The 18,559-nt window shown below is 31.1% G+C and overlaps 1 protein-coding gene and 1 pseudogene across 2 annotated transcripts; one reads left to right on the top strand and one right to left on the bottom strand.

The window, feature by feature from the left end:
• Positions 1-1,613: 1,613 nt before the first annotated feature.
• On the bottom strand, positions 1,614-3,661 carry LOC100805794 (protein DETOXIFICATION 56-like; annotated as a pseudogene).
• A 4,095-nt stretch (positions 3,662-7,756) lies between these two features.
• On the top strand, positions 7,757-9,941 carry LOC100805257 (protein DETOXIFICATION 56). 2 transcript variants are annotated; one of them, XM_041015918.1, is made up of 2 exons: positions 7,757-8,476; positions 8,606-9,941. In XM_041015918.1, exons 1-2 carry the CDS (start codon positions 8,072-8,074, stop codon positions 9,647-9,649), a joined length of 1,449 nt encoding a protein of 482 aa, XP_040871852.1. In that variant the 5' UTR covers positions 7,757-8,071; the 3' UTR covers positions 9,650-9,941. The 2 variants fall into 2 exon arrangements, with proteins under 2 accessions (XP_040871852.1, XP_003525554.1); XM_003525506.5 differs by having other exon boundaries at positions 7,761-9,941.
• The last annotated feature ends 8,618 nt before the right edge of the window (positions 9,942-18,559 follow it).

Below are 18,559 nucleotides of genomic sequence, written 5' to 3'. Positions count from 1 at the left end.
ACTAGCATGCAAGTAGGTTTAGTGAAGTCGTGTGTGCTTATAGCTTTCGTTACCATATATATAAATTACATATACAAGTTTGCTCATTATTATTAGAATGACTGTTATATAATGATACGAAGGTATTTAGTGGGATAGAAGGAACAAGATGGATGATAACTTAAGCACTATGGACCAGCCTTCTATCCCACCTTATGATGGAGAATCACTTGTGCTTGTATATTAATCTATTAGAGAAAAGATAAACATTACGAGAAGATTAAACACGAATAAGAACGAATCTGAAGTGTCAGAGTGTCTCATTTATTTATTGGAAAGGAAACTTATACCTCATTTTTGCTTAGATTGGTTATGTGGTCTTAATTTCACAAATAATTACTTCGTGATTTTTCGTGTGAATCTTTTTATGCCAAACCCTTTCTCTTAAGAGAAAAGATAAACAATTTGAAGGACATGAATAAGAAATAATTTGACGTGTAGACATTTTATTAGAATTAAAACTTTTAACTCACTCTATTGATTATGCATCCTAATTTAAGAAATCAAATTATTGGAGTACAAATGTGAGATAAAATCCTACATCTAATAAGAATATGTAGATTGAACACCATATAAATGAAAATAATACATAAATTTGATTTTTAAGATTTTGAGTTAAGATGTATTGTCAAATTTATTTATATAATTACTTATATAATCCATTGATGCAAACCTGTCCGATATTTTTCCTTCATTTCCCATAAGAGTTAATAGCAATTCTCTTACATTAGTAACTGCTTCTACTCGGTATTTTGTGGGATAAAATGTTTTCAATATACTAAGAATGCCACTTTTGTATAACCACGGCTAATATATGCATTTCCTAATAAAGACCCCTTGCATTGTAATATGGTGTATGATAACAAGTTCCTCTGCTAATTAATGATCATTTTTATTGAATGTTATAGCCTGAAAGTTAAAAAAAAATTATAAATTCCATCTATGCCTTACAAATGATGGAAGGGAAAATTAGGACAACTCATATACTTCTTGGCATTTGGTTTGAAGCAGTATCCCCTGATTAAAAGATACTTTCCACCCTCGACTTCACTGCTTTAATGATGAGAATTGAGAATGCTAAAGAGCTGCAGTCCTACATTTCTGAATCTCTGTTAACGGATAATTGATGTTTTTTCTTTTAGACGTATGAACATAATAGTTTTGCCTTGATTGCATTCTGATCATTTGACACAATTATAACATTATAACATTAGTAGACCAACTGCTCCTTCCACCTATTGATTTACAATGCATTCGTTACTACAACTACTGTTAGATTTCATCAATAAATGATGAGTGATCGCAGCAGAAGCGAGATCACAGAAACAGAGTCTGATTTTGATACTATGTTAGATTTCATCTTAAAATTAATTGGCTTTAAGTAAAATTATTCAACAGATATATAAATTACACTCTAAGGAGTTAGACAGCGATGTGGAACTTGGTATTTCCCAACAATTACAAACACTAGTGAGTTTGAAAAGGGACTCAACATATTGTACATGGGAGGGAAATATAAGGTTAGTCTGACTGTGAAGGAAGAAAGAAGGAAAATGGGAAGAGAATCATCTGCTAACAAAAAAATTAATAATTAATTTATCTATAGAAAAAAATTTGTACATGAGAATGATCACCCGGTTTTGACACTTGATTTTATCTACGTGTTCGAGACATGTCTAATTCTTTCTCAGAGGTATCTTTGCACAGTTCATTTACCTTATTTCTTGAAACTTGTTCACGTACCTGTGCGGTACATAATAACGTTTGTGCCTTGGTATATAGCCTCTTCGACCCAATTTATTCTCACAATAAATGTTAACAACAAAATCAAGGAAGCAACAACACCAATCAAGAATCCTATAATGAGTCCAGCAAGTCCTAACCGAAGCTTGAAGGCAAAAACCGCACCCAATGGTAAGGCCAGGAAATAGAATCCACCAATATTGGCATACATGCCAAGTCATGGTCTTGCAGTCCCTCGCACCATTCCTCCACAAACCGTCACAGGAAAATTAAACACTTCCACTAGAGCAATCACCAACATTGTCTTCTTCAAACCCTTTACAACCCCTTTAACATGGCTAAACAAATTCCCTCAAACCCTTCTAGCAGCCACCATCATGGAACCTCCAATGCAAACCGATATAACACTCACTGCCAAAGGCACACGTGCTGATTTATAAGCTTAACCAGCACTACGAGTGGAAACACAAGTGGCTAAAGAAAGCATCACCGAGTAAAGCAAATAGTCAAAGTTCAACACTAAGGCTAGAACCCCCACTGCTTGTTTTGCATTTGCCAAGTGGCCAGTGAGCAAGACTAGAATCTCATAACACCACCACTCAAGGCACGTGTTGAGGCAGCATGATCCACTAAGCTTGATTAGCCTAATCCAATCCATCATGTTCTGATCCCACCACCCTCCTTCCTTCCACAACATGCTCCCGTTTCTTCTCTCAAGAATCACAACATATATCGCCAGCATAACCATAACCATGAGATCGTTGATCCAAACCGCAATTGAAACACCTCGGAGTCGCATGGTCTTGGAGAGTAGTATGTTGACGGGTATGTGAAAGGCTAGTGTCACAGCAGAACTAAACATGGTGGGAAGAGTCATGCACTGAGAGCTGAGGTAGGCTTTTAAGGGACAAAGGAGTGAAGTGACCAACAAGTCAGGTGTGAGATAGGAAACATATGTTTTGGCCACTATTGAGATCTCTTGTTGTTGGCCAAAACGGATCAAAATCTTGTCAACCTTAAGCCACAAGAAAGACAAGGGAAGTGTTACCAAAAGCAACAAGAGGGTTGTCATGAGAAGGGTCTTGTGAAGGAGCCGCACGTTCTTGGTTTCCATGGCGCCTCTTAGACCGTTCAAGACAGAGAAGCCAGTGACATTAGCAAAACTGAACCCGAGTGCGCCACCGGCTAAGTTCAGCTCCCCAAGGTGGCCAAGAAAAGCTGTTGTTATGGCTGTCTTGGCGAACCTAGCCAAGTTCATATGGCCACAAGTGGAAGGTCTATCCCTCGTTGAACTCTTAGCTCTTCTAGTACCATCTTTATGAAATTGGCCTTATCGTTTGTGATTAGCTTCTCTCCTTGTTTTGATGTTGCTGACATTTTTTGCTTAGATAACGTTTTGGTGAGATTGTTGCAGAGTTCCACTAGCGCGTTTCTTTTATATAAGATTGGTTAAGGTTGAGTGGTCAAGTTTCGTGATCCTGTGGAAGTTGTTTCTCAAGCAAGAATAGATTTTGGTGATATCATCAGCTTACCAAGTTGCTGCCAATTGAAATGATCTATAGTGCATGAACCATATAACACGCACTTTCAGTTGTTGCAACTATCGTGTAGTAAATTAAGACCTTGTGAATTTAGGGGTCAAAACGAAATTTCCTTTACCAACTAATTAATCAAACAAAATTGTAAAATGTAAGGGATATCACCCAAATTAGCCGTTAGTTGTGGCTTGTCTATCAAAGTGAGATATGGTTGTCTTCTTGCTCTTGATTTCATGTACTCTACAATACAATTTATGGAAACCTGCCTAGAAAATGATCAGCTAATGGGGAAATGAGTTGGTGCAAAATGTGATGTCAACAGTATTTCGTATTGAATACAAAAATAGAAATTTTCCCATACATTTCACAGATATTTTTTACTCCCTTTGTTTTAGATTATACGATGTTTTAAAGAAAAAAAATGTTCTAAAATAAATATCATTTTATAAAATTAATATTAAATTAAATATTTTTTTAAAATTACCCTTAATTAATACTTAGTGTGAGTAATGTATAGAAGAGTAAATGAATCATTAATTAAAAAATTAAAAAAATAAATGATATATTAAGAAGTTGTCTTTGTTTTTATAGAATTCAATAAATTAATTGAATTTTTTAGTATGAGTATCAAAACCTTAAACATTATATAATTTGGAAGGAAGGAAGTATCTATTTCTTAGCTCTTGGTTTTTATTTGCATCAAACTCACTCAACAAAGTTCCTCATGACACAAGTTATTTTAACTCTGTTTCTGAAACAAGAATAGCCTCTACGCAAAGCACTGAAATGTAATATTAATTTTTGCTCATTGTCGCATTGTTATTTATTTGCTTAATGGTATCCTCTTTGATAATTTAACCGCTTAAATTTTGCTTAGTGTTGTAGGTAGAAGATTTCACCTAGCATTAAGATTCATATTAATTCTTTTTTTGGTGTATCTTTTTTTTAAAAGGCTTTTTTGTGTGTGTATCTAGCACATTAAACTGCATATTAAGGACAATTTGAAATTTAATATAATATATTTATGGCTGTTTGAAAGCCTGTTCAACTTTCAAAGTTCTTCATTTATAATTCATCTTTTGTAGAATCAGTAATATTTTTTGCAGAATCTTGAACGTACTAATTTTGATTTTGCTGATTGAGCTTTAGGAAGGTACTTTCTAACCTTAAACATATTATTTATTTATTTGTTATAATATGAACACTTTCAATTTATCTTCAGCCTATTTTATTTAGATGCCTGACATTTATGACTTTTTTCTTTGTTTTTTTGAAAGAAAATAAAAAAGCAAAGAGCACAAAAGCCTAAAGAACCAGTTGAAGCACTCTGGCCAACGTTGGAGGTAAAATCGCATTATGCATGTTTTCTTTTCTTTATTTATATGAACAATTAGTGACTTTATTGATTTATAAGAAGTTTGAGCAATGATGAACCATGTCTAGAATTACCAAGATTTGCATCAAGTTGGAGTGTTGGAAAATGCTGCAAAGTTCTAGAAAGTCTTAGAAAAAAAATAATTCGAAATGTCCATAATACTATAAAGAAAAAGTCTAGACATGTCTAGTGGAGAAAATAATACCTTGGTGCATATAGATATATTATTCTAGATTGTCCTTAATATTAAAATAATGTCAAGCCATCACATAAAGGCAATGTAACACTACCTATAAATACGTTGGAGCCTTCAATTTTTTTGTGTCCATAAAAAATGAAGTCTTACTACCATTCACTATCAATTACTATTGTTCAACACCTTAGTTACACTACTTTTTAAACTGTCTCACGTCACTAACCTTTCCTCTAAGTCTCCATTAATCTTCTGTCAACATTAAACAAACATTTTCCAATTCTTCTAAAAACTATCACATTTTCATGCAAAGTTAATTCTTAAGTTAGAAAATCATGATCATGAATTTTTCATTCATATAAATACATTTTAAATGCAAGACTCAATCAAAGTATCATAGTTTGAGTAATCTCTTAGTGAGAGTTAGCTAGCACAATGTATACGACAATTCGACAAATAAGGCATTCATTATTACTCCAATAATAAATAGATAAAAATGTTTTACTAAAAATCATAGAAATGTTATTGATAATAATTATTAAAGATAAAATTAAATGTTATTTTTTATTTAAAATATTTCTAGTTTTAAAATTTATTAATTAAATTTTATTTTATTTTATATAGAATATTTTCATTTTTAGATTAAATGTACATTTGTGGCTTTCTAAGGATAGTCGCTGCCTATAAATAAATAAGAAAGTTGTAGAACTTAATTTGGACACAAGAGCTAGGGAAGATGACAGAAGAAGATCGCAAACAAAAGTTGGTAACGGAGAAGCTAAAGAACTTTGTATTATTTCGAATTAGGGCACTAAACCCTTCCACGTCAGTGCGGACGGTGAAGGGACAAGAAGGGTGGTGGTGGTGGAAACCATCATTTGAACATATATTTAATTTTTTTTAATTCTTTTAAGAAATTATTTTTAATTTTAGGTATTTGAAATTTAAAATTTTATTTTAATCTTTAATGTCAAATAACAACTTTAACTAATAACATCGCAACAACATTAACAATTTATTAACTTGTTATATGAAAATAATCTCATAAGATAAGACAGTCACATGTAAAGCAAATACTGATATAAAGCAAGTATTAATAAAACAAATACCTTACATCATTATTAGGCCCGATCCTGAGGATTGTTACGAGGGGCAACCACACTAAGCCCGATAATTAAAGGTGGCCCAAAATAAAATTAATATGACGAAGAAGAAAAAGGGTTTTAATTTCTTTGACAATAACTTAATTTAATTGCTTTTAATTATTAATTTCAACTTATCCAAACATCAAATTAATAAAATTTTAATTTCCTTCATTAAATTAAATGTCTTTTTGCATGTAATATTTTATATTTTATATGTATATTTAGTAGAGAAAATATTTTATATGTAATAAAATATATCATTTTGATGAAATTAAATATCTATTTTTAATGGAACATATGTTTATATTTTAAGCTTAAATACAATTTTGATCTATCTATTTTGTTTAATATGTAATTTCACTTCTTGACTTTTTGTCCCCCTCCCCCTCTTTTAGGCCTAAGCTTCATTTTTATTTTGATTCAATTGAACTCTACAATTAGCATGTTTATTTAAGCTATCATAAAAAATAATATAATTTATTAAATGGTAAGAAATAAAAGAAACAAATATAGATAAAATTAAGGATATGACCAAAATTCATATGGTGAATCTTTTAAAAAGATCAAATGTCTTTGTTTTTATTCTGATTGATTTTTGGTGATTTAAATGCATATAGAAGATTAAGATTTAATATTAAAAAGTCAGGTGACTTTTTAATTAAAAAAAATTATGACTTTTTAGACCTTAAATCTTGATTATTTATGTAATATATATGTATATACCCTAATTAGCCTTAACACAACAAGTCAATCAATGAAGGCATCCAGAATTCGTTGAATCCATAATGAGTTAGAGTATTTGTTTTATTAATACCTGCTTTATATTTTATGGCAGTATTTGCTTTATTAATGCTTGCGCTTTATTTTTTGTGGCAGTAGCTGGAGCATTGAAAGGAAACGAGATGAAGAAACATGGATCTAGACCATAAGAAAAGTACTTCAAGGCGATTCATTTATTCAGTGGGTGTATGAGATTCCAAGTATAAAATCAGATCTGGGATGGTGGTGAGATTTTTGGGACATAAAACAGCTAAGTTCACGACAGAAATATACTTGCATAGACTATATACGGCTTGCTAAAACATATCCGACCTATCTTGCATTCTGTGGATTTCAAATTTTCATCAGTCTTTAATTGCTCAGAGTTCCAGTAGTACTCTGTTGAAGGATGATAATAGGGAGCATCCTGATTCAGGAGAAGTTGCTATTAATTGTCACATCCTCAATTTTAATTAATAAAAGAGAGCAGGAGACAACCATATCTCACGAAGATTTTTTTTTCCTATAGGTTCATATCTAACAATGATTGACAAGCCACAACCAATGGATTGGGCAATATCTCTTGCATTTTATTATTATTATGATTGCTTTTGTGTTACAAGTGAGTGACAGTTAATTAGTTGGGAATTCAAGAATTCTTTTTCATTAAATTTATCATTATATATAATATTTGAAGTTCTTCAACGTGAAGGTTAGATTCTTTTTTAAGAATTATTTCAAAAAAAATATTTTTTAATGTCTCATCTAACTAATTGATAAAATATATTTATGTAGCATCTATTTCAGGACACATACAAAAATACTTAAGAATCCAAAATAAAATCTAACTGAAGAAAAATTCTTAACATTTTGTATAACATCATGAAACCATAAAAAATATCTAAAAATCCAAAATTAATTCTATCATTAAAAATACTTTTAGTGTTTATTTGAATTTCCAGTCTAAACATGAGTGTAGGTCAACCTCCATTAAAAAAAAAAAAAGTATCACTTTTGTGGTGCGTGTTGGACACTTGTGTCACCGCCCTAGCAAAACAAACACACCTTTAAACTCACTAGTCTTTGCTTATTACACGATACTTGCAATAATTGAATGTGCATGCTATATGGTCACGCACTTTTGATCATTTCAATTGGCAGCAACTCAAGCACTAAAGTCTAAACCTTATCCAATCTTATATTAAAGAAAAGAAACAGGTACGCTAGTGAAACTTGGCAACAATCTCACCAAAACATTATCTGATTCATCTCAGCAAAAATGTCAGCAACATCTAAAGAAGGAGAGAACTTAAGCACAAACGACAGGGCCAACCGACACCCCTCAACTCCTTCATCGCACACTAAAAAATGCCCTTTGAATGCCAATTTTGTGAAGATGGTGGTAGAAGAGCTAAGAGTCCAACGAGGGATAGCCCTTCCACTTGTGGCCATGAACTTGGCTTGGTTCGCCAAGTTAGCCATAACAACAGCTTTTCTCGGCCACCTTGGGGAGCTGAACTTAGCCGGTGGCGCACTCGGGTTCAGTTTTGCTAATGTCTCCGGCTTCGCTGTCTTGAACGGTCTAAGCGGCGCCATGGAACCCATTTGTGGACAAGCACATGGAGCCAAGAACGTGAGGCTCCTTCACAAGACCCTTCTCATGACAACCCTCTTGTTGCTTTTGGTAACACTTCCCTTATCTTTCTTGTGGCTTAACGTTGACAAGATTTTGATTCTTTTTGGCCAACAACAAGAGATCTCAATAGTGGCCAAAACCTATGTTTCCTATCTCATACCTGACTTGTTTATCAAGGCACTCCTTTGTCCCTTAAAAGCCTACCTCAGCTCTCAGTGCATGACTCTTCCCACCATGTTTAGTTCTGCTGTGGCACTAGCCTTTCACATACCCGTTAACATACTACTCTCCAAAACCATGGGACTCCGAGGAGTTTCAATCGCGGTTTGGGTAACCGACCTCATTGTTATGGTTATGCTTGCAATTTATGTTGTGGTTCTTGAGAGAAGAAATGGGAGCATGTTGTGGAAGGAAGGAGGGTGGTGGGATCAGAACATGATGGATTGGAGTAGGCTAATCAAGCTTAGTGGATCATGCTGCCTCAACACGTGCCTTGAGTGGTGGTGTTATGAGATTCTACTTTTCCTCACTGGCCACTTGGCAAATGCAAAACAAGCAGTGGGGGTTCTGGCCATAGTGTTAAACTTTGACTATTTGCTTTATGCAGTGATGCTTTCTCTAGCCACTAGTGTTTCCACTCGTGTGTCCAATGAACTTGGTGCTAACCGTGCTGGTCAAGCTTATAAATCAGCACGTGTGTCTTTGGCAGTGAGTGTTATATCGGGTTGCATTGGAGGTTCCATCATGGTGGCTGCTAGAGGGGTTTGGGGGAATTTGTTTAGTCATCAAAAAGGGGTTGTAAAGGGTGTGGAGAAGGCAATGTTGCTGATGGCTCTGGTCGAAGTGTTTAATTTTCCTGTGACGGTTTGTGGAGGCATAGTACGAGGAACTGGACGACCCTGGCTAAGCATGTATGCTAGTCTTGGTGGGTTCTATTTCCTGACACTACCATTGGGTGTGGTTTTTGCCTTCAAGCTTCGGTTTGGACTTGGTGGACTCCTTATAGGACTCCTGATTGGTATTGCTGCTTGCTTGGTTCTGTTGTTAACATTTATTGTGAGAATAAATTGGGTGGAAGAAGCTACCAAGGCACAAACGTTTGTATGTAACGCACAGGTACATGAACAAGTTTCAAGAAATGAGGTAAATGAACTTACTGAAAACCCTGAAGGTGATCAAGTGTGCAAAGAAACCTCTATCACCCCATATTCATGTATATAACACTTGGTGAGGAAGAATCAGAAACGTATAGAAGTCGTAGACACACTCAAGAGTCAAAACCGGTGATCATACTCCAATGTTCATTTTGCTGAGTCCTTTCTCAATACCATTCTGAGTGTTTGCGATCTCGGATTTGAAAATTACAAGATTATGCATTTTAAATCAATAGGTAGAAGTAGAACTACCCGTTGGTCTAATATTTGTATTGAATGATCAGAATGCACTCAAGGAAAAACTATTTAGTTCGTACATCTAAATTTCTTAGTTCATATACAATGATTTCCGAGAAAAAGAGATTGAGAGGACCAAAATATGAAACATCAATGGCAAACCTGGTTTATATAAATACTTACACACCTGACACTACACTGTTTTGCAATCAGAAATAAGTAACTGGAATGGGACATTGGGCAATAAAGCTGACGGAGAAAATGATATAGAATTGCACCTCTCATGATCATTTTTAACCCAATGCATTTCACTTAGAAAGATTACATCCAGAAACGCAAATTTTCACAAAGTCAAGCTATAAATTTGAACAGAACTCATAAGTCATAAATGAATGAGGTGTGTTCTTGAAACAATCTACAAATATTGTCGGGTTCCATGCATAATATATATAGTCCATTGGTTAGAACTTAGAAGGTCCTAATCTCATGATTTTTAAACTAATTATTATAAAAAATCATATTTTTTTAAGGAAATAAAAATCAAAATTTTAATATAATAATAATTCATGATTGAATTACTACGTACATTTTTTTTTTAGAAATAAGTGTATTTCTAATAAATTTTGAAATTACTTCTTCTCATTCGTTAGGTCTTCACCACCCTTGCATATGTGTATGTGGAAGACAAACGGAAAAAACTGTCAAACTAAAGATAATTCAAACGCACAGACGATAAGTTTCAAATGCAAATAGAGTTAAGTGCTGGGAATGCATAATAGTGTTGGCTTCGCATGAAGCGTTCATCGATCTGTTTGGTGATTAAACAACAGGGCACGAGAAATTAGTTATAAAAATATATTTTGTTATAAAAATAAAACATTACAAACTAGTAAAATAAATTACCGATCATTATACGTGAAAATATTCTAACTTAACAAAAGATTTTGAGTTCAAGATATATAGAATGAGAGAGGAGAGTTTAAATTACATCAACATAACTTTTACATTTATTATACCATTGTTATAACTTAGTATAATTTTTATTAATTTAATTATTGAATTATATCTATATATTATAAAAATTATTTGTGTTAATTTTTTTCAAAATTTAATAATAACAAGAAGGTAATCAAATAATCAATATTTTAGTATATCTTAAAATATTTATATTACGTAAATCTTAATGTATATGAATGAAATAATAAATAATTTTGTATTAATATGAAATTTTGTATATGTGGTTTATGTAAAAGAAACTTTCAATCTAACGATAAGTTTTAAAAAAATATTATCCAGATAAAAATTATAAAATAATATAATAATTGTCAAAATTACACTAAATATAATTGTTAGATTTCATCTTAACTTAAAACTAAGTGACATTAAATAAAATTGTCAAACACATATATAAGTTGCACCACAAGGATTGAGAGACTTGGGTTCACACCTAGCATTTATTGGACTTTGTGCGTGAACAACAAATGGATGGTGAGTGCTCATTGCAGGGGAAGTGAGGGCGAAGTCCCAACGCATGTTAGATTTCATCTTAAAACCAATTAACATTAAGTAAAGTTGTCCAACCTGCATTCCAAAGATTGAGGCAACCGATGTGAAATTTGGATATTTCCGAATAATAATTTAATCTCTCCTTTATATATATATATATATATATATGTTAGGCAAATACTTTGCCAAACACACTTTATATCGTCCTTCTCAACGGCAACGCAATAAAAGAATCACTTTGCCAAGAAGCTTCTTCGTATGGAGTGGAATCCATATTCCACAGCACAATTTTTCACTAGCATAAGTGGACACATTCGATATTCTTTTTATTTGGTCTAGCACATGAAATTTTAAAAGAATAATAATAAACAAGCATTTCCTAATTTTAAACATTCTTTTAATATTTTTTTATATCATATCATAAACTCTATCATACTTATATTTTTATTTTTATTTTAAACACAATTTTTATTTTAAATATCCTTTTAATATTTTTCTATCTTTTTTCTTCCTCATGTCAAATATCACATTGGATGTTGATGTAACATTCATTTTGAAATTCGGTTGAATAGAGCGTCGAATCTGTGATTCAGAAGCAACATACTTCACAACAGAAATTGGACATTTGACACCCAGACCGCCTTCAATTGTGGCTAATTTAGGTTGGGCCTTGCTATTGGCACTTTAAGTTACTATTTTAAATTCTAAATCCCAAACCAAACCAAACTGAAGAGATAAAATATATTTTTGGCAATAGTTACTCATAAATTTCCCTCTACAATAAAAAAAAATATTTCTATTTATTAACATAGCAAATACTTTTTTCCATTGTGTTAACTTTTGTCAAAAAAATTTAACAATAAAAACTTTTTTTGTTGTTTTATTTTTTCTTTTTTTAAATAAAAGTTAACACAATAGAAACTTATTTCTATTATATTAAATTGTTTCAAAAAAATAAATATACCCCCCCCCCCCCAAACCACAACACCCACGAAATTTATTTCCATAGAAGATATTTTTGTAAACGAAAATTTGGGGTTTAAATAGGCAATTTTGAAATTGAAAATAGCAATGCCCTTTAGTTTTTAACTTGAGAGCAGATTGGCCCAAGATATTTAGACCGATAAGATAGGCCTCTTTGGGGCATTTACTTTTTGCAGATCCCTGCCTGCTTCCTGCACTTTCCAATTTTTTGAATATTCCTAAAGTACCCTTTTCTTATTTTAACTTTCCTCTTCTCTCAACCTTCACACACCTCATTTCCTCTTCTGCAACTTACGCTCATCTCCACAACTAGCATCATCCTCTCTCTATCCTCTCCACACGGAAGAAATTGTTGAAGCAAAAGTTGTCTCCAGGTGTTTCTGTTCATCTCTGCTCAACTCTAGTGAAGGTGGGTGATTTGGGTCGAGGAAGACACTCAAGTTTGTACCTTTTTATTTTCTGCAGAGTTTATATTATGGAATATTCATGCTGAAATACATTTGCAAGTTTCATAGCTCATTTTGGGATTTATAATAGTATTATGGAATACTCATTCTATAATATAATATAATATAAATATGGAAATGTGTTCTAGAAAACCAATTTTGCATTTAAAAATTGCTAAAATAAAATTGTATAATGAAATACCTATTCTAAAGTTCATTTTGGGATTTATAATTGTATTTGTATTATGGAACACTCCTTTTGTAATGCAATTGTAAGTCCAAATATGTGTTTCAGAACACCTATTCTAGATTTAAAAAAATCTAAACTAAAATTTTGTAATACCTGTTCCTAAGCACATTTTGGACTTTACAATTGTATAATGGAATACTCATTTTGGAAAACAATTTTAAATATGAAAATGTGTTTCGGAATACTTATTTCATATTTAAAAATTACTAAAAGTGCATTTGGATAGAGAATTTTAACTGAGGAAAGTAATTTATCAGAGAATTTGAATTTCTGTCATCTAGAATTCATTGTTTGAATGTTTTTTTTGTGAAGAATTTAAAATTTTGGAATTTTAAAACAGAATTTTAAACAACTAAAAATCTGAATTTTCAATTTCTTTCTAAAATGTGAGAAATTGAAATTCTCTTCTTACAGTCTTCTTCAAGAAAACATCGTCTGACCTCGTGAAATATCGATCGGGTCTGAGCATAGAGGAACACACCAATCATGTCTTCTCTTTTTTTTCATTTATTTTTTTTCACCCTCATAATTTTAATTTTTTTTTATCCAAACACAATATTTTGAAAATAAAATAATTTCAATTGAAGTATTTGAAATTCTTAGAATTTAAAATTTATCAGAATTTTAAATTCTCTCATCCAAACACACTTTAAAGTAAAATTATCTTATGAAATACATGTTTGAGAGCTCATTTTAAAATTTACAATTATGAAATACTTATTTCATAATATAATTATAAATCCAAAAATGTGTTCTAAAATACCTATTTCAGATTTACAATTATGTTATGAAATGAGTATTTTGTGATGTAATTTGGGAATAATGTAATTTAAGAAGTGTTGAAGTTGTGACTCATTAAAGGTAATTTTATTTACACGGTTAAAATGGAAAGTGCAATAAGCAAATGCCCTCTTAGAGTTGCTACCAAAAGCAACGCAATACCATTGAAACTGAATAGGTCTACATTTCAGTATTTCACAATCAATGACCAAAAGCAAAGTATCTCACAATCAAAATAAAGACTGGGCTAAGAGTCTAAAAGCAAAGACGTTAAGAATTCATCTTCTATCAGAGATTACAAGAAATCCACACGGAACATTTTTTTTCCTGAAAAGATAATGCATGGACAATCACTCTACTATGAAAGTATTTGTTAATACCACATTATCACTGATTCCAACTTGTTCACGGGATAAATCCCAACTTTCTCAGAAAAGAATGCACTTCCATATTTAAAGAATAAGAAACTTAACCAAAACTTCTCCTTAATTCTCATTTCTGTTTTCTTAGGTTTTAGGCTTTGATTAATTCTCTTTCAAAGAAAGGCTTTGATTAATTAGTTAAATATTCAATGTTCTATAGACAATAAGACGCAGAATCTTTAGGTAGTAATGGTAAAACTACAGAAAATATACATACATAAAAATAAGTTTTAAAATTGTATATTAAAGTACAATAATACAAAAGAAAAAAGATTCATTTTCATATTGAAACTAATCAAAGAATTTAATCGTAGTACTATTTAGTATTTATTATAGAAAAAAAATTAACAAAAAGAATAAAACTTAAATAAGACACTTTTTGAGTAGGAAGGTTGCTATGTATGTTATTAATTAAGAAAATAAAAATATTTTTTATAGTGATAAAATTTCTTATACTAAAAAATAATTTACTTAAACTTTTTAAGTATTAGAAGTTGTTAATGAGATTATATAAAGTTTCTTAACCAACACCCACGAGCACACATTAAGAAAACTGAAATAGTTAGTTATTAAATCCTTAAAACACACTAAGTATATTAAGGTAAATAAATGTCGAAGTGTATCTTAGTTAAGGAAAGAAAATATAAAGTATTTAATAAAAAAATATTTATTATATGAAAATTGCAACAACAAAAAATTATTTAACACATACTTTTTCGATGATTAGAAATATTTATTAATAGCGTGGTAAATGATTCTAACCAATAATTTTAACGTACTCGTTATAAAAACTTTTTTTAATTATTTTAATACAATAAAAACATACTATTATCCACGTGCTCAGCCACCCTGTTTTATGCTTTCTCTAGTTTTTGTTTTTGTTTTTTCACTCTCAATCAACTTCAGTTGATTATAAATTTTAGTTATAGGATATCTATCACATTTATATTGAATCTAAACCCCACCAACCCGTCCCATTTCAGTTAAAATCACGTGGCAAAATCCATGGGACTTTTAATACCCCAATAGTTGGAGATAGATCATTAAGGTGTGTTTTTGGTGGCTAAAAGCTGCAGCTATAACGTGTACATTAAGAAAGGTGGGTTAGTCTAATTAAAGTAAATTTATGTTATTCAAGAAAAGCGTGGTGGTGCAGGAGATTTTTCAATGAGGCAAGGACAAGAATTTTCAGTGAGGAGATGACATTAGGGCTCATTAATTAAGGTGACAAGGGACAACCAAATTAACACTCATGAGTCATGACCTAAGGCCTCTCTCTCATACCAAACATACAGGCTCTCTTAAAAAAAGGAAATAAAATCGGGGCCATGTGAAATGAATGGTTAAGAGTTGTAACTTTCAAAGGCTTCCCTGTCTCCTTCAAGAGGAGTCCCTTTGGGAAATGAACCAAATACTAAGGACAAGGGCAAGGGCCAAAAGGGGAAGGAAATTAAATGAACAGCTAACAATGCTTAACTTAACTTTGTGGCTTCGAAATTGACGGCAGAAAAAAGCAAAAAAAAACAACCGTATGTAATGTACTAGTACTATGTTGTGCAGAAGAGAAGCCAATTATGCAAGCTGGATCCTGGAGTGTGTATAAAAACACGTTGATCGATCCAAAGTACTACCAAATACTATGTGATGGACACTGGAATGGGATGGCTCCATTTAATGTCAAATTGTCCATGTGTTGTGCTTCTCGCCATGATCCTTAATAGTAGTATAGTACCCCCTTGGAAGCCTACAGTAATTATGTACTAGCAGTGAAAACGTGAGGGTTGGAGGATCCCTTACAATAGCGTGATAACTGACAAGTAGTATTATGCATGTGTTAAATTTATAATTAATTACAACATTAAATAAAGGCCTGGCTGTTACAATAGGAGTAAAAGGCGTAAATTAGGCTGCTAGTTAATGAAAAAATGTACTATGCTAGCTGTTATTAAACGTAAAACTTTTTTTTTTTTTACATTTTTTATAGTTAAACATTTATTTGTTTTTTTATATATGTGTACATGTACGTGTACCATTTTGTGTATACACCTAAACCATATTTTCTACATTTATATGAGTGCATGTTTATACATTTTATACATATTTTATTTGATTCATATATGATTGTATATTTTAAGTCGTATTTTATATATTTTTTATTTTCGTCTATTAAATCAAATTAAATATTCCATGAAAATAAATTTAAATATTTTGATTTAAGCCTAATAGAGAATTAGCAAATATAAAAAAAATGGCAGAAAGTATATCAAGTATGTAAAACAAATCAAATATGTAATAAGTATATAAAAACAAACTCATTATTGACATCAAACTCATAATTTTTTTTTCATATGGTCAATGCTCTTTTATTGATAATTTAAGTGAGCAAATATAGGATCTACATGCACACCTCTCTTTCCTGGATATGTCTAGGGTGGGAGACATTACCACCATGTGAAAGTTATTTTTCCACCATTAGACAAAAATAATAGTGGAAGGGATAATGAAATCAAAGACATGAACAAGAGACTTCGACTTTCTCAAACAAACATTGAGAATTTTCAACTTCATGAATGTTATTGTCTCTCTCATCATGTATCGTATCTCATCTACGTCCATTTTCTTTATTTAAAATGATAATAAAACTCGAACTTTCAATTTAGCCAAAAAGATTTTAGACAGAGAAATTTATTATCTATTTATTTTTTGTACTTAATTTGTCAGGAAAGGATAGTAGTCATAAAAGCTATATTGGTATCTTAAGAATAAATGCTATATGTATTTATAATATACTTTTAAATTTTTTTTATACTATCACGAATTTTTATTGTTTGATATTATAACCTCATTTTATTTTATTAAAAAAGCATATATATCTTATCTATTTACTTATTTAAATATAATAAGATTGGAAATTTTGTTACCAAATAAGGTGGGTCGGTGCAAAGGCATGATAGGTGGGGGAAGTATTGACATTCTAACCTGTACTCCTTGTCTCCGGATTTGCTTGCAGTGCTGTACAGTACTGCTGTTTCTAGTTGGCATACTTACTACTGATGGATTATTATTAATAATATATGGCATAGTGATCATATACTGATAATCTTAAATAATTTTAATGGTGGAGATCAAGATCATTTGGGGTTGGGGTGCTCCAGGGTCAATGGTGACATATCATAATTCTTACTGGAGTCGTCGAAATCAAAAAATTCCATTCCTATAGCCAACAGCTGCGAGACACTTCCGGGCACAAGCACCACCAAAATAACCTTAGATTTTGGATTTTCGATATAAGTCAACCTTTTGAATTATTACTGAATCCATGGCAAGTCCAAAAGCATAGTTTGCACGATAGGTCTAGGTGGGAAGGTGAGAAGGGGGATGAGGACACATGTCAAGAGACAATTATCTTTCACATAGATTCGAATATAATATGTTTTAATTTTAGGATGATAAAAAAATAAATAAGTTTTTTTGTAGAGGTAAAAACTGTACTTTTCTAATTTCATAAGAACAAAAAAGATATTCTGGCCTATTTTAATTAATGATCAACATGTTTCAAGACAATTTGTTTTCTACAAAACTAGCGGATGTTTGTTAGCAATTTTTTAAAAATATTAATTTGATTATTTTAATAAATTTATTTTTAATATTTTTTTTGTTCAAATTACAATTATCCTCCACTAAAGACAATTCAATCCAAATAGGTTAAGATTATTATAAACAACGAAACACTTCCTCCAAGTCATAAGAGTTGCCTTCATCTTATATTAAATAATTGATATAAATTTTTATTATAATATAATATTCATAAATTATAATATCTTTAATTAAAAAAAAGGATTTCCATTTATTCAATTTTTATTTTTAATAATATATTTTAGTTTTATATGTCAATATTTTTATAAATATATAGGATAATGTGTTACATATAAATCTTATATACAATGTAGATTATTATATGTACATTATATAAATTAGTAAGATAAGATATTGCATTCTCTTTTTTTATAAAGATTGAAGAAAATGATTAATATATTTTAATTAATTATGTAAAATATAATTAGATGAAAAGATGAGAGGATGAATCATAATAATCTTAAGAGTTATTTTGAAATAAATGACATAAATTATCAACAAATTTAAATTTCTAACTACATCAACCCAAATTCTCAAGTGTTGTAAATTAGTTGAAATAGTCTTTATAAAGAGAAAATATAGTACATAAGATATTTTAATGACAATTTTAAAAAAAAGATATTTTAATGTTATTTTCGTCAAAGGATAAAATTGTAGTTGTTAACACGTGAGAGAAGATTTAAGTTCAATTTCTATAAAGCACACATTTAAGAAGA

Source organism: Glycine max, chromosome 5 (assembly GCF_000004515.6).
Source record: "Glycine max cultivar Williams 82 chromosome 5, Glycine_max_v4.0, whole genome shotgun sequence".
Taxonomy (NCBI): Eukaryota; Viridiplantae; Streptophyta; class Magnoliopsida; order Fabales; family Fabaceae; genus Glycine; species Glycine max.
This window is presented reverse-complemented; position numbering and strand designations above follow the sequence as displayed.

Coding starts and splice junctions, on each gene's coding strand:
- LOC100805257 (XM_003525506.5), top strand. CDS start 8,072: ATGTCAGCAACATCTAAAGAAGGAGAGAACTTAAGCACAAACGACAGG.